This window comes from Charadrius vociferus, unplaced genomic scaffold (genome assembly GCF_000708025.1).
Source record: "Charadrius vociferus isolate BGI_N301 unplaced genomic scaffold, ASM70802v2 scaffold722, whole genome shotgun sequence".
In the NCBI taxonomy this organism is placed as follows: domain Eukaryota; kingdom Metazoa; phylum Chordata; class Aves; order Charadriiformes; family Charadriidae; genus Charadrius; species Charadrius vociferus.
Genome location: NW_009647220.1, coordinates 47,151 through 73,011, shown reverse-complemented (window position 1 = coordinate 73,011; position 25,861 = coordinate 47,151). Strand labels below are relative to the sequence as shown.

The 25,861-nt window shown below is 40.5% G+C and overlaps 1 protein-coding gene across 1 annotated transcript; it reads left to right on the top strand.

The window, feature by feature from the left end:
• Window positions 1-3,363: 3,363 nt before the first annotated feature.
• Window positions 3,364-22,531, top strand: ENTPD3 (ectonucleoside triphosphate diphosphohydrolase 3). The gene is made up of 9 exons (XM_009879586.1): window positions 3,364-3,483; window positions 8,817-8,934; window positions 12,914-13,064; window positions 13,825-13,984; window positions 16,303-16,533; window positions 16,968-17,240; window positions 17,338-17,448; window positions 19,056-19,193; window positions 22,301-22,531. The coding sequence occupies exons 1-9, from the start codon at window positions 3,364-3,366 to the stop codon at window positions 22,529-22,531; spliced, it is 1,533 nt and encodes a 510-aa protein (XP_009877888.1).
• The last annotated feature ends 3,330 nt before the right edge of the window (window positions 22,532-25,861 follow it).

The window sequence follows — 25,861 nt, the reverse complement described above, 5'->3', positions numbered from 1 at the left end:
CGCAAATCTCAAGTCTTTGTGTGATGCTTTCTCAACCCGTGACGGCGGTGAGTTTGAGGGAGAGCTGTGAGGTTCAGCCGCTAATTTTGGGTCCATGCGCTTGTCTTTACTTGATTTCTCCTCCGAAGGGAGGCCTGTGAAACCTCCTCACAGGGTTTTAAAATGCTGTGGGTGTTGCTTTTTTTGGTGGTTTTTTTTTTCTTTTTTTTTTTTTCAGCACTCGAAAAACATTCATCTGTAGACTACTTCTAAAATAAATGCTAATGAGTTTGTATCTCTGTGGTTATAGTGTGAGGAAAGGTATTTATGGTGCTTGCCCATCCACCCCATGAACAAACAGGTTGGTACCTAAAATAAATGGGTTTGATGTTTCAGGTAACGTGGGAGAAGGAATTTCGACATATAATATGCGTTGGCATTCATAGAGATGTGTTAACCTAGTTAAACTCAAACTGTTGGTGGCATGAAGAATTTAGTGCATTTTCCTTTGCAGGCAGGTATTCTTTTTGCTTGAAGTGAGGTGTAGAAAATGATCCTTCTAATATGGCCCAGTGTACTTAATTGGGTGGAAAATACATATTTATGCTGTTTCTTGCTTCAGATTGATGTTTTAATAATGGAATGCAAGTGCTTTTAGATACTTCATTAAAATCTTTTATTTGGCTTTTTGCCAAGAGGTGCAGAATGCTAGCTAGAGTTACTCACAGTACAACTCTTTAAACTGTGGAGTCAATGAACTCCTCTCTGGTATCTCTACTGATTTCAGTGAATGGGCAAGTGTGACAGTATGTCCTGGTATGTGTGTGAATCATAGATGAGTGTAGCTAAAAGTAAATACAGCCTTGTGCTTCTGATCCAGTTACATGGAATCTTGCAGTGTCTTGCACAATTCAGATAGCAAAGATGTCAACTGTGTGACGACTTCAAGTGCGCATGGAGTGTAAGATGTCCTTCTGACACAGAGGCTGTTGCTTAAATCAGAATTTACAGATTATTCTCTGATGAAATTGTCCTGATTGCCAATAGGACAAGATTGCATTAGGAATGTCTTAAGAGACGCTCCTTTACCTAATGTGCTCCCTGTCAAAAAAGCTTTTTGAGAAGATAAGTCCCAATACCAAGGAAGCACATGAGAAATTCAACAAACCAAGATTTTAATTTCTCCTTTACAAATGGATGCAGCAGAAAATATTTCAGCAATCATCATGGGTGTTCTTAAGTGTTAATAGTATAATAGTGGTTGTTGCTTTGCTCTTTAGTAGTGCTTTAGTTTTTCAAAGAGTCATTTGCCCTGAGTGTTTCTTTCTTTGATAATTACTTATTTTTTCCAGTGCTGAACACGAGTGCTTTGATCTAGGAGTGACTGGTATATATGAGGTTGCAAGCAAATAGTTCTCTTTCAGTCACTTTACAATAATAGATAATTCCATGTACAGCTGAAAGCTAAAGAAAAAGACTTTTTCTTCCCCTAAAGACAAGTATTTTATCCAGATGGTTATTCATAAATGTATAGATAAAATCTGCTGTCTCTTTTCAAAAAGTAATTGATTTGTATAAATGCTTCTAATTAGTATGTCCTTACACAATCCACAGGTTACAGGGAGAATTCATCTTAGGTGTTAACATATTTTCTAATAGTAAAAATAAGATTTTATTCTGTCATTTATGCGTTGTGTACATGATGTTTGAATGCCTCAGCATTGTAAAACAATGGACAGCAGTAAATAAATCATAGTGTGGCTGGTTGATTAAGATAATAAAGCTATTACCAAACCAAGAAAAGAAAGTATTGGAAGAGTAGATTGGCACTAAACAAGGAGTCCATATGGATTTAGAAAAGGGGGTTAATGAGTGTGAAAAAAAAGTTGTTCTGGAAGTGAGATGTGTCGGGCTGCAATGAAGAGTTTCCAGAAGCCAATCTGGGTTAGATTCCACAACCGAAATCAGCAGACCTGGAAAGCAGCAGCAGTGGGCCAAGCTCAGAGTGAACCTAGTGCCCGGACAAAACAAATAACTTGCTTCTCTTTTGAATGCGAACACAGATGTTGGACCATGGGTATACAGGCTGAAGAACCCATGGGGTTTAGTACATGGAAACTGTGTGAAGAAGCATTTGTTCTCCTTTTCCCCCCAGCCCTCTGGCTCTGGTTGGAGCTAAGGAGAAGACCATGTGTTGCAGGTACAACAGGGCTGACCCAGTGTGCTGTGGCTGTGGACTGTAGACCACCTTTTAGCTCCTGTCCTCAGCATAGATTGGCATTGCCAATTGCTAAAACAGCAGGGTGGCCCTGAACAGCCACTGGTATACTCCACCATCAGTATGAAATAATTAGGAGCCAGGAGTCAGGATAGATCATGCCAAGCTAGCTTGATATTTCTATGCCAAAATAACTGGTTTCTGAAAATGAGAAAAGCAGGAAAGGTCTCCTTTTTGTGTTCCCTTGAAACTTCTAAGCTTGCCATCTCCCACCAGCCACCTCTTTCCTCCTCAACCCCTGTGGAGCATAAGAATTTTTCACACAAGGATTCTCAGTACTTGGAGGTACTGAAAGGCATTTTGGGGTGAAGAGCTGTCTGGCCAGGGATGTGTGAAAACAAAGGATGAACAGAAGTTACAGGAAACCTAAACCACATCTGAATTCTAGAAAACCTTTCATCCTTGGGTTTGTCTAACATAACTACACCTTAAATTTACTTAGCTTTAGTAACTTTTCATGGCGAGATCTGTGAGTTAAACTGTATATCTTTTGTGTAGTGCAGGGTGATAATAATAGGCTCCACATTAATATGCACACACACATGCACACAAAGATACTTCATGAACACATCAGCAGTTAGAAGCAAGATGCCTTCTTTAATGTTCTTAAAATCTTGTTTCTTGCTGAAGCAGCCTTATAGACCCCGTCCTTGCATCTCTGGCAGAAAGACCCGGCTGGTACTCAGCAGCTGCCTGCATTGTGTCTGCATGGCTGTGGCTGTGGCTGTGTTGTAGGCATACATGGGATCACTGAGCATGCGCTAGCCTCAGCCTGCCCATTGCTCTCATTTCCTAAGGCAATGGGAGATGGTGAACACGCATATACATGTAGGCACTGTTGGAAATGACCAGACTGGCACCTGAGGGTGAAATCTAGCATTCATTAGCATAACAATATAGCCACACCCTTTCTAGACAATAAAAAGCTTGTGGTAGCAAAACACCAGGCAGTTCTTGAGGACATCACAGAATTTTCATGTAGTGTAATCTAGTTGATGAAATGAGATTTTATGAAGAGTGTCAACTGATTCAGGGCTTCAGGCCTTAAGACAGAATCACTGAATCCTTTCACATTCCTTAAGTGTTTCCCTTTTTGTTGTTTCAGGATGCTCACCAGAACCCCAGGTGTTGTTGCCCAAGTGTTCCTTTTTCTAAGCATAGTTCTTGTTATTGCTATTGCAGTGATTCAGATAAATCAGCAACATATCCTCTCCCCAGGGCTTAAGGTAAGTCTTGGAATACGTAAGGAAGGGGAACAATGTTTTGAACTGATATTTAATAATGCTCCTTTCTAAACTTATTTTTATTGGGTGATTCAAATGAGCTTACAGCCATAAATTAGTGTTTAATCACATCTTCGTCATGGGTAAACTGAGGCTGAGAGAAAAAGAGAATTGGTCAAGATCACAGAGTCAGTGGCAAAGCAGGAAAAGCATTCCTTGATTCTCGTCTGTGATGCCTATAGCACAATGTCTTCTCCAAGGCTGAAAGGCCAAACGATGAGAATATGCCACTGCTTTTTTATTTTTGCCAGAGATTGGAAGTAATTTAAAAATATTTTTGAAGTGGGAAATACCCTGAGTTTAAATTCTGCCCCCCAAGCACTGCTAGGAAGTTTATGCTGAAATCTTTACAAACTGCTCCTGTGTATCAAAAGCATTTGGGCTGTAAGTGCGCACTTTATGATTTACCTCATGTTGGGACTTGCTGGATATTAACAGAGGCAAAGTAGCTTCATGAGGAGGGGCAGAGCAAACTGAAAAAGACAAACTGAAATATGTTGGAATTCAGGCTTTGCCTTGTGCTGCTGGAGTATGTGTGCAGATTCTTCAGTGAGACGTACACGACTGAGGACAAAGCTGTAGAAATTAGCCTTCGAGGGAAGCTCTGCAGTCTGGCATTTTGAGTTCTCTGTTTTTTCCCATGTTTTTTCCCCTACAACCATATAAACCTTGTCAGATCCTTTGAAGTTCTTTCTACCTTTCCTTCTGTGTATGTGTTTAACTGGATAGTTCACATAAGGATAGCGATAGGCTAATGTCTCATTATGCTTCATGGGATTATAAACACCTTTGGCTTTGTCTGCATCATTTGGTGGTATATGAGTCAGACAATGGGATAAAACTGTATTCTGATACTAGTTTAATGTGTTTATGTGGTGTGGCAGGGCGTGTGTGCTCAGATCTTGCATGGGGATACAGTGCCTCAAATTTACTCCCTATTGTGCCCCAAATCTCTGCTTACAGCAGCCTTACATCCTGACAGTTTTCATGCAAGCAAGACTGGACTGACATGCAGGCAGAGGCCACTATCTAAAAGACAGCCTACACATCACCTGTGTTTGTCATTAATTCAGTTTCTCATTCTGAATGACAACATTGTGTACCTTACTTTTTGAGCAAACATCGGAGTTGGTTTAGGTGGGAGGTCTGCATCCTGAATCACAACGGCTTCATGGCTGGTTCTGGAGGAAGACTTATGCTTCCTCTGCTCTGTGCCTTGGCTTTGGATTTCTTTTTTGGGCTGCCAATGCAGAAAATCCCAGTTGATATGGAGGACCATATGTTTGATTCCTGAATAATCCTCAGTGACTGATTAACACTTGCAAGCAGTAATTCTTCAGGAGCAGAGGGAGGACATTGGTATGCCAGTGTGAAACCCTCCAGTAATTAGTTGAAGTGATGGAACCTGGAAATGGCAGTGTCCAGAAGTTAGCAGTTGGTTAAATATGGCAGTACCATGACGAAAACAGACTTACTCTTTGTATATGGCCTTGTTCTTCTTCTGGCTCTGCTCCATGAAACCAAAACAGCTACTGAAGGATAACTACAGTTTGTGTTATCTGTGGCATAATAGTTCTTTCCCAGGATGCAAGTTGAGAGCGTCCAGGTTCATTCCTTTGTGGCACAAGAGATACATTATCTGCTGCACCATCGATGTTTTAAAGTGTTGTTGCAAAATTAAATATTTTGGTTCCTTGGTGGTTGAGTTACGTGAAGATTCAGCCAGTGATTTGAGAAGGAAGGACCTGTCCATGTGCATGAATCTGAGGCGCTGAAAGAGCTCGTGACTTGTTGGCACACACCGTGGAGTCAGAAAACTGATGAAGAGAGCACAAACATCCTTAGTGACACAGTTTATGAAGAAGTCCAGAATTGTAAATGATGCTAGCTCTGAATGTAATGAACTTTTGTACCAGTCAAAAAAATGTGTTTGTCTACCCATGTTTTGTGACCCCTAAAGAGAAAAAACTCTCCCTTCATTATTGTGTTCCGTTAATTTGCCTCTCCAGGTACTACAGTTTTTTACACATAAGTTTTGCACCTCTCTTCTGGCTCTTAGGAAGTGTTTTGCCTTGTTTGTGGGTGTTATACTTGGTTAAAAGTAGTTCAAAGCTATGTAGCTGAAGTGAAGTGTGCTTCTAGCACGGGTCTACTTTTGTGGTCTCCATCTTCCGTGTAGCTGGTTTAGCTTGTTAGCTTCTCCTGGCAGTTTTCCAAAGTGAGTGGAAGGCAGGTGAGCTGTCATAACTGTGCCTGTTTGTGCATCTGTACATCCTCCTATGGCAATGGTATTCAGGCTGAAAAGGTGATTAATCCTGGGGCTTGTTCTTGCTTCCCTGTTGGGATTACTACTCTTCAGGATGTACTTGCAAAGCCATTCATATGAATATCCGTTATCTGTTTGGGCCACAACCAAATTGGTTGAGTGAACAGCATGAAACTGTTTCTGAAACAGTATCGGTAGTTGTCACTCACACAGGTAGCCTTCCCTCTTGCATGAGAAGAATAGACAGTTGATAGGGGAGGGAGTAGTTGTCTCTTTAGTCAGTCCAGCTGCAGCCAAAAAAAGATGTATCAGTGCACCTTTAGAGGCAAAAAGTCTGGTTTATTCTTACCTTACTTTTCATTTAGCTTCTAGCAAGTGTGTACAGTAGTCAGTATTCTGCCAGACCCAAGAAGCAAAGTGGTACATTTACTTCATGCTGTAGGCAGCATGGTCACCTCTGTTGGAGGTACATCAGGCAACAGTAAAACCCAAAATAAGCATTTTTCTTTAAGTCACTTTCTTTCTTTCTTTCTTTCCTTCTTTCTTCCTTTCTTTCTTTCTTTCCTTTTTTTTTCTCCCTTCCTTCCTTCCTTCCTTCCTTCCTTCCTTCTTTCCTTCCTTTATTTTCTTTTTCTTCCTTCTACTGGACCAGAAGCCAGAACTCTGAAGCTTTTCTGGGTTAATATTGTCTCCCTGCCCTGTCTGACTAATCTAATCCATTGACTAGATGGTGCAGTTCTTGGGTATTAGGGAATCACCAGGCCTTTATTGCTTTCCACTGGTGTTTGAGTAGAGATGATGGAAATCCTCAGTGGGAAAGTTGAAGTAGAGAGGAAAGGAGGGAGAAAAAGTTGCTCTGTTCTTTACTAGCTGCTAGCCCAGGATAAGGGTTTGCCTGTGCTGTCAGTCCCCATGCAGTGCATTTCAAAGCAGGAAGGTGTTGCTAGTCCTTAAAGGGCAGCCAAAAGTGATCTGACTTGCAACTTGGACAGAAATGTAATGTCACCGGAGAATTTTAATTCAACCAGTTTATCTTGGGCAGCAGGCTGAGACAAGGCATGTAGAATTCTCTTACCCTCCTAAAATGCCACATGCTCTATCATTTCTGGTTTGGTTGGTTTTTGGTTTTTTTTTTGGTTTTTTTTTTTGTTGTTTGTTTTTTTAATTAAAGATTAATCTTAGTCCTAACATCTAGTAGGCTGCTCACTGATGACCACTTCATGAGGCTGCATGGGCCAGTTCACACAGAGTGAACTTATGTAAGTTTTGAGGACCTTCAGGAATCACCCTGAAATGGGCCGAAGTGTCCTTTTCAAAAACGAGCATCTTTTTTAAAGGAAACAGGAAGCTGTATAGGAAAATAGGAGGAGGAAGAAAATAAAATTGTCAGTCACACTTTAGTTCAGAAAAGCATACCACTACTCTGAGATGGAAATCTGTTACTTTCAGGAGGAAATGCAGAGGAGGATGGAAGTAGGTCGAAAAGCCCCACAGTTAGCTGAGGTAAAAATACTTGCATTATCTTCCAGCTGTAGCTGGGCATGATAATTAGCTCTAAAAGTAGCCAAGTTAAAAGCTTACGGTTGGCACTTTGAGCTGACCAAGACTAGATTTAATTAATAGCAATTGAGCAGATTGACCATTACTGTAGTATGTGTCTCCAGAGTGCTCACCTCTCTTTCAAGGAGGGGGAATCCACTCAAAAGTATATTTGCTAAGGTAGTTACTTGAATGGAACCTGATGGTGTAGTGGTTTGATACTATCTGTGGAGCCTTTTACCTGTATCAGGGTAAATATCATCTTGATAAATATAAATGAAACTCATTATCTAGCAGTCCTCTAGGAAACAGACTAGACCGGTATTGCTGGTAATTCTTTGGCATCCAGGGGTTGGTAGGATTACAGTGGAAGCTGGGAACTAATGAGGTATGGAAGCTGAATGGTTTGCCACCTGAAGCAGTGATCTTTCTTGGTCAGACTTGAGGCTCCACAGGGAAACAGTGGGATGAAATTTATCGGCCTGCTGCAGGGGCTGTTACTGCTTTGCTCTCATTTTACAGTATTGTCAGGCTCCTGGGCATCTGTCTTTTCTTAAAGAAAAAAGAGTTGACAGAAATGAACCCTACACTGTGTGATTCCTACCAATTAGATGACTTTGGAAGAAGGGGGCAGCTACACGTACCTTCAGGGATCATAAAGAGGATAAGCAAAATAGTGGTTTTCTTCCCTTCATGCAGTTTGCCTTCCCAGTTGCTACAGTTTGCTGCTGCCATAAAAGACTGAAAAGGGGGGAAGACTGGTCTGGTGAGCAGTGGAATGGGATGGAGAAACCAGTCCAAGTGGCCTGGGGCAAGTCACTTAAATATTTTTCATTTATTTCATAAATAAACATGGGGTAATATTGATTCTCTTACCCATTCCCTCTTTGATGTCTTTTGCTCTGACACAGCCTGTTTTCAGTGGCAAACTCTCAGGTAGACTGCCTAAACCACTCAAAGGGAGAGGTTTATGGGGCAATTAGAAAAGAACTAGACTTGTTATATCATCCTCACTGTGGGCTATTATGTACTTTACGTCTTTGCTTGTAGCTTTATGGATCCCTTGTGCATCCTTGAATCTAAAGCCTGTGCTTTAGGTATCAAACCCTTCAGTGTCCAGAGAGTGGAGCTGGGATAATGGGAACTGAACTTGCTGCAAAATCAGGTCCTAACACAGTGTTATTTATGTGTCAGTGTGGATTTTGAACCTGATGCTGAAAGCAGATGATCATTCTGCATCCCCACTGAATTCATTATTGAAGATACTTAGTGTGTTCTTTGTTTTGCAGCCAGATTCATTCTGTGCTTGGCTGCTGGATTCATGCCTATGTGACTAACACTAGAATTAATCTCTCGTAAATATATTTTGCATACATTTTCTGAAGTGTTTGATGGTACAAAGAAGTACAGCTGCATATGGGCTTTTAAGCTGTCACTGTTTGTGTCTTGTGTGTTACTTTTTTCTCCCCAGTATGGAATAGTCTTTGATGCTGGATCCTCTCGGACTACAGTCTACGTCTATGAATGGCCAGCAGAAAAAGAAAATGACACAGGAGTAGTAAGCCAGAACTTCAAGTGCAGTGTGAAAGGTGAGTTCAAATGGAAGTTCCTTATTTCTTTCTATCCTCCAAGAAGAGGTTATCTGCAAGCCTATACTGGTGGGGTTTTTTCCACCGTGTTCCCTTTTTCAGTGCTGGGGAGCAAGAACTGTTAAGACTATGTCTATATCTGTCAGCATCAGTCCTTCTACTGATACAGAGGGTGCTCTAATCTGCAACAGAGAGAGGAAATTATAGCTAAAATTTATTTACTCCATTGTAGTGCATAATTGGTGTAGAGAGAATTCTATCTATGGAGAATGTAAATGTTTAGTCTTTGTGCCCTGAAAGAACTTCTTTTAAAAGGAAAGTATAAAATATATTTAAAAATAGCTTGGAATAAAAAGTCTTTCAGAAGAATGGGGATCTAGCCCTTGTTAGATGTTAGCCGTTAATTTTGATGGAGGCAAAAATGGGTGTAAGCTGTGCTATAGGAGTTTGACAACTTAGTTTTTATTTTCCAGAAGTCAGTGATTTTTAAAAAAAACCCTGCTGTTTGAGTCAGGTTTCCTAGAGAAACAAGACTTGCACAGTTCATCTGGAATTGTTCTAATTACTTGGAAAGAGGCAACAGAGGGGAAATTATGAAAGGCATGCAGAAGGTGAACAGGAAGAGCTTTTCCGTACTACAGAATTAGGAAGCACCTATAAAATTATCAAGCAAAATAGCTAAGTTGCAGAACTTTTTCTGACAGGATGTCATAGTTGTACCAAATATGGAGGTCTGGCCTTTGGCTCAGGAAGACCTGTACTTGTACACTCCAAGAAGGCTGAGAGACCTGGGTCTGTTTAGCCTGGACAAGACTGAGAGGGGATCTCATCAATGCTTATAAATATATAAAGGGTGGATGTGAAGAGGATAGGGACAGACTCTTTTCAGTGGTGCCTGGTGACAGGACAAGGGGCAATGGGCACAAGCAGGAAATTCCATCTCAACATGAGGAAAAATGTCTTTACTTTGAGGGTGGCAGAGCACTGGAACAGGCTGCCCAGAGAGGGGGGGGAGTCTCCTTCTCTGGAGCTATTCAAAAACCACCTGGATGGGTTCCTGTCCAACCTGCTCTAGGTGAACCTGCTTTGGCAGGGAGGTTGGCCTAGATGATCTCTGGAGGTCCCTTCCACCCCCTACCATTCTGTGATTGTGTGATTCTGTGTCCCACAAGTATGACTGGCTACTTGCCTTGTCTTTTGTCTGAGGTTTTGCATTGATTCCTCTCAGAGAGACGATGCTACTAGACTAGGCTGACTTTTGCTGACAGTCCAGTATGGTTAGGTATATGTTCTAAGAGCTTATTGTGGATTCCTTTGTAACAGCTTTTGAATCTCTTAGTCAACTTCAGTGACATTTGACTAAGCGTTCAAAGGTACCAAAATTCCACACATTTTATGAAGGCAGGTGGCCAGACAGGGGAGAGAAATCCACATTATTAAACAGTAGCTAATCCATGAGGGATTTCTGTAAGAAGCCAAACTTCGTAAAATCTGCTACTCTGAATTAAATGAGCTTTAGATTATCCTCTAAGGTACTGACTTCAGCAGTATCACTTTGTTTAGTGTTGTGGTTTGGGTTTGCAAGTTAGGTAAGAGGAGAAGGTGGGGCAACTCAGGAAGTCTCAGTAACTGGATAGTAACTGGATAGTAACTGGAATTCAAAGAGAATTTTTCCCTTTCCTTCTCTCTCAGTCATGATCATGCAAAATCCTGCGTCCCTCTTTGTGCCTGGAAATAGGTGCTGGAGATGTAGCAACAGAGGTCCATGAGTAATGAGGAGATGAGTAGAAAGCAATGGTTTCCTAACAGCACCGACATTTCTATCTATGTTCAGCGTTAAATCTATGTGTGGACATTCTTAGCAATTTTAGAAAGGAAAGGAAAGCAAGTGTAATGTGCACAGAAGTAATGCACTGTCGCGTGCCTGATGGTGTGTCCTTATAGACTGCAGGAATGGCGGCTAGCCTGCCAAGGTGGGGGGTACACTCTGCTAGCTCATGTCTTGACTCATTAGGAATGTTGCCTTTAGGAATTTTGGTGTGAGAAAAATGCACAGAGAAACCGCATTATTTTTCTCCTCAAAAAATGACAGAGGACTACTTTGTGAATTTGCTTTAATGGTTTCAGATTTTCTTTTACCTATGGGGAATACAAAAAATTTCAAAACGGAGGAGTCCAAATTGCTGTGAACTGTTCAGGTCCAGAGGGGCCTTAACCATAGTCAACCAAAGTACTCCTCATCCTCCAGTGTACAAAATCACCAGGGTTCACTGCTCCAGTCTTGGGTGACTCTGCATTGGACAGAGGGCTCATGGGAGAGGTCCCCAGCTAAGCTGTGGGGGGCAGTGGTGAACAGATCTGTCGGTGTTTCTTTAGTGACCCTCTAACCATAGCCTTAAACACTTAAATTGGGGGATGGTTCTGGGCATACTGAGAGGCAGACTTTCACATACCTACTGAAACTGCAAGTCAGGTGATCAACTACTCTGTAAGTTCCATGGTGGTTTTATGTTTTCATTTCTGCCTTTATTAGGTACCTCTGCCCCTGTGGGTAGGAGCTAGCCCCAAATCAAAATCCTTTCTATATAGTGCGAGTAATCTGTCCTGGTCAGGCTCTAACCATCGGCAAAGCAGGCAGGTGTCCAGAGCAAAATGGTCACTGCCTTATGACCTGCTCTATCTGAACACTGGGAAATGGAGGTTGCTGCCACCAAGGGAGCATGAGCCAACAGCAGTTGCTGAGGATGTGAAACAGCAGTTGCAGTTCTGTTTTCCTCTGGTAACAGCTTTCCTTCCAGCTTCAGTCCTGCCTGTACTAGACTGAAGATGTTTAGAAAGACTTATTGCAAACCAGGGCTGTGAACATCTAATGATGACATGGTAATGTTTATGTTGAAGTTCATACTGTGGAAAAGGGAGTGGTGGAGAGTAGAGTCTTTTTTTTTTTTTTAACATATTTTTTCTTCTGTTTTTATCAACGTAATGTGGCTGAACATAAATGGTTTCTCATTTTAACTCCATAAGGGCCACCTTTTGCTTAGCTTGGGATCAGCTTGTGAGAGAGGTGGCTGTTACAGGAGAACTAGATGGACTTCTGGCAGAGTCATTCTCTGTGGGGCAGTGACTTCATGGGAATGCCTGGATTTCTCCCTGTGCAACTTCGTCACCTAGGGAATTTTAGCAAGGAATGTTTTTATTCACACCCAAGTTGAGCCTGAACAAGTTGACATCCTGATGGTCCCTGAAGTGTTGAGCAAGGGAGGAAAGACTTTGATGTTAATTGTTCAAATAGTTATGCCTTATGCAGTGTAACTCTCATTCCTGTTATTTGAAGGCTTTGGAAATTTGGAAAGCTGTGAAATACTTAGTAGTTCATGCACCAGCCTAGACTTGTACCTCTATGACTTCAAGAGCCATTTGTGTACATCTTGAAATTTCTCCAGCAATTCCTTGCAGAAGCTTCTTTGTTTTCTTTTCAGTTGAGAGCAGTTAGCTGTAGAGGTGCCATGGTGTCCATGACAGTTGTGGCAAACCAGATTAGGTAATCTTTGCCTTAGGTTGTAGAAGGAGGGATTTTCTATACTTTAGCAGATCAGAGAAGTTTTACATCCGTTAGACATGCTATTTTCTACAACATCTGCCATCAGTAAACCTATTTTCCTCATGAATATAGCACTGCTGTCATTGTGCTGGTATATAGTTATACTGTATATCTTACTGTAGGTATGGTACTATAGGTGTATATGTATACACACAGAAATACAGGTGAGCAATTTGCAAGTATCTTCTCTGTCTTACACAGCTGAGACAGTCACTACCTTGTTTATTCTTTAGGCACTCATAGTTTTCAACCATCCTATCCTTGTTTGCAATTACAGGAGGGAAGGGGGAAATCTCTTTCTCTTAACACCTGTTTGCTAATTGGGATAATCTGTGGTGGGCAAAGCAGAATGAAATCAAGGTACTTGTTCTCTTTTAGGCCCTGGTATATCCAGCTATGAGAGTAATCCTGGAGCTCTTGCCAAACCTTTTGATGACTGTCTGAATAAAGTCAAGGAGAGAATACCGGTTCATCTGCATAAAAACACTTCTGTTTATCTGGGGGCTACAGCTGGCATGAGACTATTGAGGTATGGCAGAAACTTGAACTCCTCTGTATGCATACTAGCATAGCAGTCTGTGAAAACACAATGCGGAAAATGTACAGGACACATTTTTATCCATTATGAATTGTCCATCTCAAAAGGAAATGGAGCCCAGCCAATTTAATTCAATTAACTTTTTTTGTTAAGGAAAGTGGGGTTGTATAAAAGTCCTCTGTTATGCCATATTGAAAAGAAATGCTTGCTTTATTTTGGAGAAGGCAAGAGTTTAATTTTCTCTTCCATACCTGTCTGAAAATTGTTATGCAAAAAGATGTTTATGTGTATCTGTGGGCAGCAAAGGCAGATTAAAGCTAGACACTGCAGAGTTTTCTGAGTGTGAATGTGGTGCAATGTGGCTTTTGGGGTGTGTCTGTGGCTTTAGCCCTGGCATAAACTGGCTTTTTGTGTTTGTTCCGTGGCTAAACGGAGTAGGAAGAAAGGCTCCAGGACTGTTTTATCCAACAGCTGTCATATAAGCACTCAGTTCACTAAAGAGAATACATATAAGAAACAAAACACCTGTGAACTTGTATGATAAAAGAGTGAAGTTTGTACATAGTGGGGGAGTTCCTTGCTGAAATGATGCTGGATACTTGGCCGTTCCCTATCATAAGCTTCCCCTTTAGGGAAACATTGTCTGGTTTTTATTAGGTGCTTGTAGGAGTTTGAATTGCTAGTCAGTGAACAATAAACATGAAATTGCCTTTCCAGATGCTCATTGTCTCATGTTTTTTGAATTGGTTAGGTTGCAAAATGAAACGGCAGCCAATGAAGTCCTTGCAAGCATTCAAAACTACTTCAGAGCACAACCCTTCGAATTTAGGGGTGCACAAATCATAACCGGACCAGAAGAAGGGGTGTATGGATGGATAACAGCCAACTATTTAATGGGCAATTTTTTAGAGGTGTGTGGAAAAAAGTGCATGCTTTGCTATTCACTGTTTCTTTCTTATAAATCAGACGTTTGAGAGGACATGCCTGTCAAAACATCACAGCTGTAACTTCCATTTTGCACTGAAATACATAACAGGGTCCTTTTGTGTCAGTAATAGAACAAAGCAAACATAAATCAAAAAATATGCTACAGAAATGTGATATGGCAAAGGTAAAATTGTTGATTCACAAAACAGGGCTCTTCCCTAAATGATATCAGATGCCTTACCTAGGCAAAGGGAGGTTGCATTGCTCTTAAATGCATTTGTTAAGTGTTGACAGGTGTTGATTGTCTTGACAGTGGTGCCAACTAAAGATGTTTTCCTCTGCTTTTCCATGAGCAGACAACCTCAGGTGGTTGCTAAGCCCCTGCACAGCTTAGGGACTCTGAATTGTTTGGCAGTGTTGGCTCACTTGTCTTAAGCAGGCAAGACTGAAGCAGTGAAGGTGGTTAAGTTGATATGGCCAAAAGTGTCTCTTCTGAGCCAGAAAGCACTCATACAGTTCATTCCAATATTGGTGAAAAGTTGCAGGCTGTGAGCTGTGATACCAAATGTCTTGTGCAGACAAAGTGATACCAATATAAAGATACTTATGTTGTCCTTGAACTCAGAATAGGGACAGGCAGGAGCCTCATAGCAGAGAGGGAGTCAAATGTGTTGTAAGATCCCTTTTTATATATAGATATTAAGTACAATTTCATTCCCAGTAAAAGGTGTACCAAAGTGATCAGCAACTGCTTTCATGGCATCTGCATTCATGGCAGCTGTGTGCTGCCCTTAGCATTAACTGCACATCTTCCAGATAGTCTCACTAGGTTGAAAGAAGTTTCAACCAAATCCCTGAGTATTGTTAGCTGTCTGGGTTGAATGGTTCCTGTTAGATCATTGCAATTAAGAAACAGAAGTTAGTTGTTGGTGATCTCTGGGCAATAGCTCATGGTGAACATGTTGACTCTTGCAAAGTTAAGAAAAATGGTATTGGAATTGCATGTTCTGGAAAAGTTTTTCTCATTGTGTTGTATTTCATGCAACAAAAATGATGTAATGAACTTCAGGGTGGTGTCAGTCTTCTACCACATGAATCCTAATAATCCAAATATCAAATTCCACATGGCAGATACATAAGGACTACTGAAGGCACTGCAAGTTGCTGTGAAGCTGGTTTAATATAGAGTTGTGTGAAGACCTACATGTGGAATATCACTAGTAGGAGAGAGAGAAACTTTTCACCATTCTTGTGACAATGGGCTAAGAGTCAAATTCTGCTAGGGGCTGTTAATGGGAATCTTTCACTGTAGAATTTTCTTGTGAGTATATTTGCTAGCCCATAGTTTCTTTTCCCTTCTTGTGTATACATTCATATCATCACACTCAGTAAATAATACTACAGTAAATACTGATGTAGATAATCATACAAAATCCATATTCTGCACTATGACTATGTAGATCAGATACAGAATTTGGGGGATGTTTTGGGTAATAGGGATAAACGCTGGTGGAATGGATCAGATTTGTTGCTGCTGGAGTTTCAGCGAAGGAAATGTGCAGATTAGGGGTACTTGTTCTTTTGACTTTGATGGAGCTTTCATTTGACTTTCCTGTGTTTTTCACTCTATTTTCACTCTTTTTCTGTGTGATCTCTTAATATTCTATTCCTTTAATAATTCTTCTTGCCTAGAACAAGAGGTAACAGGCACAAACTTGAACACAAGAAGTTCCATCTCAACATGAGGAGGAACAACTTTACTTTGAGGGTGGCAGAGCGCTGGCACAGGCTGCCCAGAGAGGTTGTGGAGTCTCCCACTCTGGAGACATTCAAAACCTGCCTGGATGCTGTCCTGTGCAGCTTGCTGTAGGTGACCCTGCTCGGGCAGGGTGGTTGGACTTCATGATCCTTCCGACCCTGACTATTCTGTGATCTGTGAAACAAGCGAATCTTCATATTATTTCCATCCAGATTTGTTCAAGATCTCATGGGTACCTGAACTTCAGTTCCCTGCATTCATTGATCTGGGTAGTCCTGTGCTTTGATCATTGTGCTCTCCTCTGAGTTGAAAGCTACACTGCATTCCTTTTTCCATCTTTCAAGATCATTTCACTCTGTGAAAGTACTTCACTCTTACATAAAAAATATCTGCATGTTTTTCTTAGTTCTAAGAGTTTTTGGAAAGGGTGCAGGACAAAGAGGGGGGAGAAATCTCAAAAAGTTAAGTGAAGAGTAGAAAAGCTTGAAGAGAGAACAAGCAGATGATATTTCTAATTAGTCTTGTTTTTATTTTTACATGTAGAGAAACCTTTGGAGGACATGGGTCCATCCTTACGGAAAAGAGACTATGGGTGCACTGGACCTTGGAGGAGCTTCCACTCAAATTTCATTTATCCCAGAGGACTCTCAGGAGAACTTCAATAGCATCTTGAAAGTGAATTTGTATGGTTACAACTACAATGTCTACACTCGCAGCTTCCAGTGCTATGGGAGAGATGAAGCTGAGAAAAGGCTTTTAGCGTTGCTGCTCCAGGTCTGTTTAAGCCCATTTGCTATGTTGCCCTTGCAGGTGTTCAGTAATTGTCTGAGCAGGTTCTTAGGCTTGTGTTTGCTTCCCTTTGGTGGAGTTTGGGGACCCCAATAAGAGCTCTGTTGTGGACAAATGCACTTAGGTTTCATACAAAGACCTTCATATTTGTTAAAAATTGGTGAGAGTTTTATATCATTTGACAAAAAGGCCCAAGTGGTCCTGTAAGGGTTTTGATGATCTTGCTGATGATTTTTTTGAGAAAGGATTTTCTATGAATTACAATGGTCAGCAATGGTGATCAGCCATGACAGAGAAGAGAACAAAACTGCATGTGTATGCAGTTTAAAAAGATTCCTGTAGTTAATGTCAAATTATGTCTTTCTTGCTTTTGAGTAGCCTTTATTGTTTGGGGTTGGTTTGTTTGTTTGTTTTTCCAGAAATCAAATACCAGTTCCAATGTGGTTAATCCATGTTACCCTCAGAATTATAATACCACATTAACGATGAAGTACTTCTCTGGCAGCCTTTGTACACAGTCTCTGAGACCAGCAAATTACTACCCAAACCAGCTTGTGAACTTCCATGGAACAGGAGACCCAGGTCTGTGCCAGGAGATGGTTTCTTTATTGTTTAACTTCACTGCTTGCAGAGGCAGAGAATACTGTCCATTTAATGGATTCCATCAGCCAAAAGTTAAAGGGAATTTTGTGGTAGGTTTTCAAACACAGCATTTATTTTTGAGCTTGCTTGGTTTTGATTTCTGTCGTTCTGAAAGTAACAGGACTGTCATCTACTCCTTTTCCATAGGCTTTCTCAGGATTCTACTATACAATTAATGCTTTGAATTTATCTGGGCACTTCTCCCTAGCTGACTTCAATTCAAGTATGTGGTTTTTCTGTTCACGAAGCTGGGCACAGGTAAGTGAGTTGGCTTATTTTATTTTATTTTTTTTTCGTTTGTATCTGTGAAAGGGAGATATAAAAAGAGTATGGACTGGACAAGGATTCAGAACTTTTCAGAAGGTCCATATCAACCTCAATAATTGCTTTTTCACTGTGCTTTAAACCATGTAGTATTTCTAGCATGCTTAAAACTTGGACTAGGTTTGAAAATTTCATTCCCCATGATTCTAAGCTGTTTCCAGCCTATGTTGACATGTGGCCAAGCAGTGCATGCATTTTCCTCTTTTTATCTTCAAGCTTTGTACAGCTGAGATGTCACAAAGATAGTTAGGGGTGTTGCAACTGAATATGTGTGGGTTTAAATTCATGCATTTCAGGGGATTGGAGATTGCCCTAATGGAAGTTTTTAGAAGGCTGATAGAACAGGCCATTTTAAATTTTAAAGTAAAACTCTGCTAGACTGACATTCGTTAACAACACACTTCAATCACACATATTATCAGGATTATCACTATATATTCAAAGCAGTTAGTACTTACCAGTTGTATCCTACATTATCTGTGAGTGCACAGTGGCACAGAGCTGATGTAGTGTAGTTGAAGCTGATGAGGTAGAATTAGCACTGCTGCCTGAAAGTTTTTTACTGGTGGAAGGCAAATTCATTGTTTTTATTATTGTCCTCATGGAATTCATCTGAGGGAAAGGTATAGCCTCATATTTTTTGCTACTACTTATGCTAAGAACAGCAAGTAAAGCATTATCATCCCCAACTGGAAATCCATGACCTTTTCTGAACAGCTTTCACCCAGCAGTTCATTTTTCCAGCTTGCTTGATCTGTCTCTACACATATGCTGTGATATTCAGATCCTGATCTTATTGTAACCACTGGGACTTGCTACAACACTTTGGATCAAACTGGGAGATCAGAGCACTTTGCTTTGGTCTGTGAATTCCAGCTGATACTCATGATCCAAATGAGCACCCCAGCTCACAACTGACATCCAAAGAACGGTCTTGTGATAGAACATGTTCTATGTAACTTGCAGGCATCTTTATTTAATGGAGGTTTAACTCTGTATTTTTCTAGTCCTGCAATATTCCTTATGCCTTGTTCTGATCTCAGCTCTGTTAATGTGAACCTAGAATAAATCGACAGACCTATTTTAGATTTGCAGGAAGGTACCTCAGATCACCACACTGGCTCCTTGTTTGCATTCATTTTGTTGCTAGCATTTCTTATTGTAACTTAACCATTATCACTTGATAGCTGCCCGCCACATGCAAGGTTGACTCTGTCATCCTCTTAGAGATTTGTGGCTGTGGTTTACTACCACAGTTTTAACCATGCTGTAAAGATGTCATGGAAAATCTAGGAACCATAACATTCTCAATCTTTTATGCGCAGTTTTATGTTTATTTTCATTTTTAACCACATAAGGTATATCACTGTCAGGGTCTTTCTTTTTCTAAGTCTCCATATCTAGTTGTCCACAACTTTACTTGGTGTTTCTGAAAAATGCTAATAAATTCTAATTAGACTCCAAAGTATTCTCTAGTTATAAAAAACAAAAGCATTTGTTCTTCATAATTTACATATTTTTAAAAAACCTTTTGCTTTCAGCTCCAGTTTATGCTGCCTAAATTTGAAGAACTATATGCTAGATCCTACTGTTTTTCAGCCAATTTCATTTATTACTTGCTCGTACATGGTTACAATTTTGATGCAGAAACTTGGCCACAGATACATTTTCAAAAAGAGGTGAGTAATAATAATTTCCTCTTACTGTTATTTTAATTCAAAGAAATTTAGAAGGACACAGAAGATGCAGCAGCATACAAAAATATAGCGGTCGTTAAACAGCCTTTGTAAATGATTGTCAAATGTTTGGCATAAGACAAAGCCACTTTTCTAGCCTCAGTAGCAATTTCAGCCTGGTTCCAGGGGTTGCAGCATTACTTGGAGATGCTGCCTAGATTCTTTTAAAGAACTGTAAAAAAGGATCAAACAATTGTGTGTTAAACCTTACCCCAGTTTGTTGAAGTAGTGGCTTGCTCTAGGCAGTGATCTGCCTGAAACACCTCGCCAGTCAAGGTCAGTTAGAGCTAACCCTGCGAAGCTGGACAGGAGAACTCTTGCTTTTCTGTCTGCTGGCAGAGATGGTTTGTTGTCAGTGAGTGGTGATGAACCAACTAGGGCAGTTTTCATCCTCAGCTGACACATCCATCTGTGCTGTAATCCAGTTCTCTGGAATAAGAGTGTATATTGATGGGGTATTGGCTTTCAGTTGGCAGAGAGAGAAGGCTTACAACGTTTGTGTAATAGCTGCATTTCTGTCTTCCCTGACCTCAAATTTTCTACTAAAAAACTCGGAACGAACTGTATGTATCCATTCTAAAGCTACTCCTAAGAAATCTTTGCTTCCAAATCAGAAGGCATGGCCACTGTCTAAGCCTGGCTGTGACGTGAGGAAGTGTGGTCCCCGCAAGTGCTCTGTGACTCCATCCTTTCCTCTCTGCTACTGTACAGAGCCTTATTCTAAAACCTTATCCTAGATGGTCTCTTAATCTCTGTACAGTTTGGAAATGCTTCAGTGCTTGCATACAAAACCAACAAAAGAATAGGCTGTAGATTTTCATGCAGTATTTTTAAATGCAGGGTATGCTGGCAAGCTGTGAATGACAAACTGTAAGCAATGATTTCTGGACAGACATACTATATTACTGGTGCTCTAAGTAATCAAGTAGGATTTTCTTGCCTTATTTTGTCCTCTGATGGACAACCATTAGCAGCTGTGGAGGAGTGTGCAGAGTTAGCCCTTCTACTGGGAAATCGGCATAGAGTTTACTTTGGGATATTAACCTGGACCTGGGGGGTGGGGGGGGGTGGACAGATTTGTCTTGGTATTTACATATATCTTGTATTGTCCCCAGCAGATGAGAGCAGCCAAACACAGCAACGCTTTTCTGTATTTAACCAAGACTATAAAAGTACTGAGCAAAATGAACACCCAAAAGGCTTATTTGAAATTAACACCTTTGTTATGTAGATCTTGCACTAGGGTAACTATGAAACTTCAAAAAGAAAGACTACATTCTCTTAATTAAATCTGCCCTTCAAAGAACTAAAAATAATAAGATCTAATATAACTGATCAGGTAAGCTACTCCGGAGATAACAGCACAGTTGCCTCCAAGAGTGGAAGGTTTTTTTGGCCTATGCTAGAAGTATATTTTCTTCTAATTAGTGAACACAACCAGTGAAAAGAACCTTAAACCACTGCTAAGATCTAGTTGAAATCTAGAGCTAGATAATTTGTAAAAGTTCTAAACCTCATAATGAGAGGTTTTCTTCCCTTCTCTTAGTAATGAAAAACCACCTTGGTCCATCTTAGCTCTTTGCTCACCTGTTGTATTCAAGTTCCTGTTGCTGTAGCTTTCTTTTTATCAGTTAAACAAAAGGTATTAGGATACACACAACTACAAAAAGGACCAAATATTATAGGCCCTTATGGTCTCCTAGATCCAGTGGATAACTGCTTAAAACTGTTCATTAAAGACATTAAATAATTTATTAAAGTGCATCCCTCAGCTTCATCCAAGAATAACCAAAGAGGTTTGTTTTCTCAAATTTGCTTTCCTAAATTTAAGCAAACTACTTAAAGGGACAGCCATTCAGGCAAACTCATCTCTGTAGTAGCAGAGTGGGATGACCTGTAATAAAAATGGAAAGCCACATGAGTTTGGGAGAGCTGGTTGGTTGTAGAAGAACACAACTTCAGCTTTGCCTGACCTGTAGCATATCCTAGAGCTACCTGGAGTGATCTGAAAGTGGTGCAGGCCCTTTGAAAAAGAAAGCAACCTATGCTGGAGTGTAAACTAAACATGTCTTGTAGCTAGCCCTTGTTTAATGAGTTCACCTGTTTTCTCTTTAAATATTCCCCCCCCCTTATTTTTTCACTCTTTTTAACAATAGATTTTATTTTTTTTTTTTTAAGTTATCATTTGATTTGCAGGAGGCAGTGATGTGTATTTATGTTTTATATAAATAGGCAAACCATTATTGGAGCCTGAGAATTTGAGAGGAGGACAAGGGGCACTCTATCTTATCCCTTTGATCCTGGGCTTATCAAGTGGCAGGATGATGATTTAATGAAAAAAGGTAGTGGAAAACTGGTAAACTCTGCTCAAATTAGAAGTTGGGAAAGACAACACAGCTCTAGGACCATGGGGCAAATACAAATTACCCTCTTTGCTTTTGTTTCACCTGTTCCTAAGTAATTTTCCACTTACGTTTATTTTTTAAATGGAAGAGCCTACTGCTGCTTCATTTGCAGGTACAAAACCAACCATGGAACAAAAGATGATAAATAGAGTTTCTGGTTTGGGGACTTTACCCTGGCTTCCTCTTTGTTCATGTTGGTGGGACTCTGTGGTTTTTTTTTTTTTGTTTGCTTGAACTAAATAACATCCTAGGATTTGGCTAAGTTGACAGGCTGGTTGTAGAAATTAACACAGTAGTGCTGATTTTTTTTTTTTTTACTTTTTTTTTTTATTTTTTAAAGTGTGTTTCTTGCCCAGAAAATCCCGTAACTGGCTGTCTGCACATATACCACACATCTTTGTAGCCATCCATCTAATACCTGTGTCTCACTTCTTTAGCCCAGTGACCAATTTTATTAGCATCCTCTGGAGCTACAAAAAAAGGGTAATTTACAATGGTTCTGTATCTTCTTTGTATACTCCATTAAAGTTTTATCCTTGCTAGATAAAGGGCAGTTGTCAGCATTAGCAGTTGAGCTTTTGGAACCTCTTTTCTTTGACTGAAAAGTCCATGGGAATAGGACTGACTCTTCTGTCTTTATTTCAGGTTGGTAACAGCAGTATAGCGTGGTCACTCGGTTATATGCTAAGCCTCACAAACATGATTCCAGCAGAAGGCAAGCTGATCCAATTACCTCTGAAACCTTCTTTGTTTGCTGGGCTCCTCATCTTCCTCACAGCTATGGCATTGTTGTGTCTTCTCTTCCTTGTTTACTTGTGTATTATATCACGTAATCAGAACATCAGTCGTGTTGAACATGTATTTATTCCAGAATGAGTGAACTTTGCTTAAGACAAAACAAAAATTGTGTAGTGCTATTAAGTTATGTATGATTATTTTTGAAAAATGGAGGGTGAAATAAAGACAGGCAAAAAGACTTTGGGACCAGAAGCATAAATAGAGAAGAGAGACAAAGGAATCTGTGACATGGTGAACTGGAGTGCTTTGAAATATTTTGGCAATTGTTTCTGTAAAACTGTTTTGTCCAGTGTGCAGCAGAGAAAACATGGGCAGATATGTCACTTTGCTTGGTAAGGGATTAATAGCCTTTTCCTGCCAGATACATATTATTTTTTTTGTCCACTAATTCTGCGCTAACTGGTGAACTCAGGTGGTGATGGATTGGATCATGGTGGCAGTTGTTTAAGATAAACAAGTCAGTAGGAATTGTGGGAGGTGGGAACATGGTAGCTGTTTTTGTGCGAAGTGCTGGCACTAAAAGGTCCCAAATAATCTAATTTCTGAAACTGGAACAAGCACTGGGTAATGACAGAAACTGAAAGAAACAGCTGGAATAGAATTATTATTTTTATTGCTGTTTGAAATTGATTGAACCCCACCACATAAAGGTGTAATAAACTGCCAACACCTCTCAGGACGTTCAAGCCTCTCTTAAAACTGAGCTGTATCTTATGGTACCATGGAGATCTTGGAATGCCTCTGCTATGGTACAAAGGATTTGCTTTGAAGGTGGAACAAAATGCTTTCATGCTTTAGTAACTGAACCTAAATTTCAATGTCTCATAGTTACCTTCACAAACCACTAGAAATTTCAGTGTCCTTTTCTTTAACTTTCACAGAAATACTTTTTGTAGGTTCTCATACTGAAACACTGACCTGTATTCCCCACATTTTGTTGGTCTTGGACAGTCACAGTCAGTATTGCCTTGTCATGTATGTATTATTTCAACTGTCTGGACAGAGTCACAGACCTGGGATCCTCTGAAGCATTAACATGGTAAGGCCTTCATTCAAGGCCAAAAGGAATAGGAGTCAGTCTGCAGGCCGGCAGAACACCCTTTCTGTTGTGGGTTTGGGAACATACTGCTGGAGCTGCAATCATGGCAGTAGCACCTTTTTCAGCCTTTCTGCTGTCCTGGCCTCAACGTTCCTTCAGCAGCACTGGGATCTACCTAGCAGATGCTTCTGTCAAATGCATTAACTCCAGAGCTTTCCTGCAAGTGCTGCTGCCTTCATGCTTCAAAGAGCTGACTTCCTTGAAAGCCCAGGCATTCTTCACCAAACAACTAATTTCCTTACATTATAAGACTACAATTTTACCCAGTGCTTGAGGAGTTATTCGTGGTCAGTGCCCCTTTTACAGGCCTGTCGTTTGTATAGCTTTGGTCTTCTTCAGCTGCCTTCTGACATAACCCTTGAAAAAGCTTCCTACCACATCATCTGCCATCTCTTCCTTTCGTACACTATTTCTGTTAATTCCTCCTAAATTTCAGTACCTACATGATGCTCTGTTATTTCCCCAAATGTCCTACAGATAGCTGCTGCCAATCACTTTAATACATTCCTCCCTCTCCATCTCTTCAGGATTGCTTCCCTCTGTGTGTAGTTACCCTTGCTTGCATCTTTCCTCTCTGAAGGAATGGTTACTCATCTCATGCACAGGGTTTTTCAGTGTGAGAAAGTGAAAACTAAAAAGGAGATGACCATATTCAACATCTGTTGCTAACAAGCTGAAACCTGTTAGGCCACCTGAATAGTGGTTTCCACATGGGTGTCTTGCATGTAAGAGATGTACTTGTTGATGCATATGCTCAAAAGTTAACATTGGGTTATGAATTCCAATGGCACATAATGTGTTTTCTATCCCAACTTCATCTATTCCCTGTATTGATCAGGTTGTGAGGTAGGAAAACCATGACCAGTATTTTTACCCATGAATATTTTCGATTTATGTCTTTTGTTTCTGTATCACCTTCTTACTTTCAGGTTTGGTTGTGGGGTTAGGGTTTTGTTTTGTTTTTCTCAGGCTGATAGATGATTTGAAAGGAACTAAACATGTTTTTAAATGAAAAAAAAAAAAGATAAAAAAAGTTAGTTATTTTAGGATCAGCAGTGAGGGCTTTGTCCCTTCTCTGTTAGTATACTATGGCCTGTCAGTCTTACTGGAGTAGCAGTACTTAAAATAAGGCAGAAGCTTTTGCAATATGATGAAGTGCTCTGTGGCACCCAAGTTACAGCTGATAAAATATAATATTTACTTCAGGATGCATGGACATTACAGAGGTCGGCATGAGATAAAAGCTTTATCTTTTGTGTGATGGACCTGGAACTGCAGTTAAGGGTAAAAAAAAAAAAACAACCAAAAAACAACACACCAAAAAACCCCCAAAACCAAAAAACCAGCAGTTGGATGACAGCATTAAAATGTTTTCTTCAGTTGCCAAATTTCTGTGGAAAATGGAATTCTGGAATATTACTTGCCTACAAAATCTTTGCTTTGCTTTGTGAACGGCAGGGCCATTCAGACGTGGTTTTGCACAAATGGAACACACTTGGAAGTTAGTCTCCTTAGAGTTAGCAGCTAAAGAATGAGTAAATTTGTTCAAAAATTGTTATGACTTCCAGGTATACTTGGACAGAGCCAGTATCTGGTCAAAGAATGCCCTCCCTCCATGAATCACTTTCTGTTTTCCTTTGTTAGTAGTTCCCTCTTCTCCCTAGGTGTATAAGCTCCCTCCTGTATCACCAGGATACCGACCTGCTCAGGTCTTATATCTCCTGTCAGTTTCAGCTGGGAAAGCCAGAAGTACTGAGCTTCCAGCAGGGCAGCTGCATCGCCGTAGCTTACAGCTTCTTCCAGGTCAGCACCATGGCTGCAGTTCAGTGTTACGGTAAAAAAAAACATGGCTCGGACAGGCAGCAGCTTGGCTACCCTTGGCTGCAGAGGTTGCTTCTGGAGGGGAGGTGAGGCAGTGGGGATGGTGATTGCTTCGGTCACCCGAGCTAAATCCTGCCCCGAGCGTGAACCAGATCCAGATCCACTGGTGTAATGTTGTCTTGTCATCTAGAACTGGTCTCTGGGAGAGCCAGTGAGGTCAATAGAATTTGGGAATGAGTACAAGCTATAGGTTATTTATCTTTTTGTACTTTTTACTGTCTGCTTGTGAAGATGAATAAAATTAATTTGTGAAAAGCTAGGCCAAATGTACTGGTTATTATTATTTTTTTTCCCCCCAATACCAATATTTTCATCCTGGTAGACAAGTTATTCTTATCGGAGGGATAGGAAGTCTCTGAAATGCTTTCCTGCAGGATGCGAATTTGCACTCTGTGAAACTGATCCTGCGAGATTCTGGAGTGGATAGT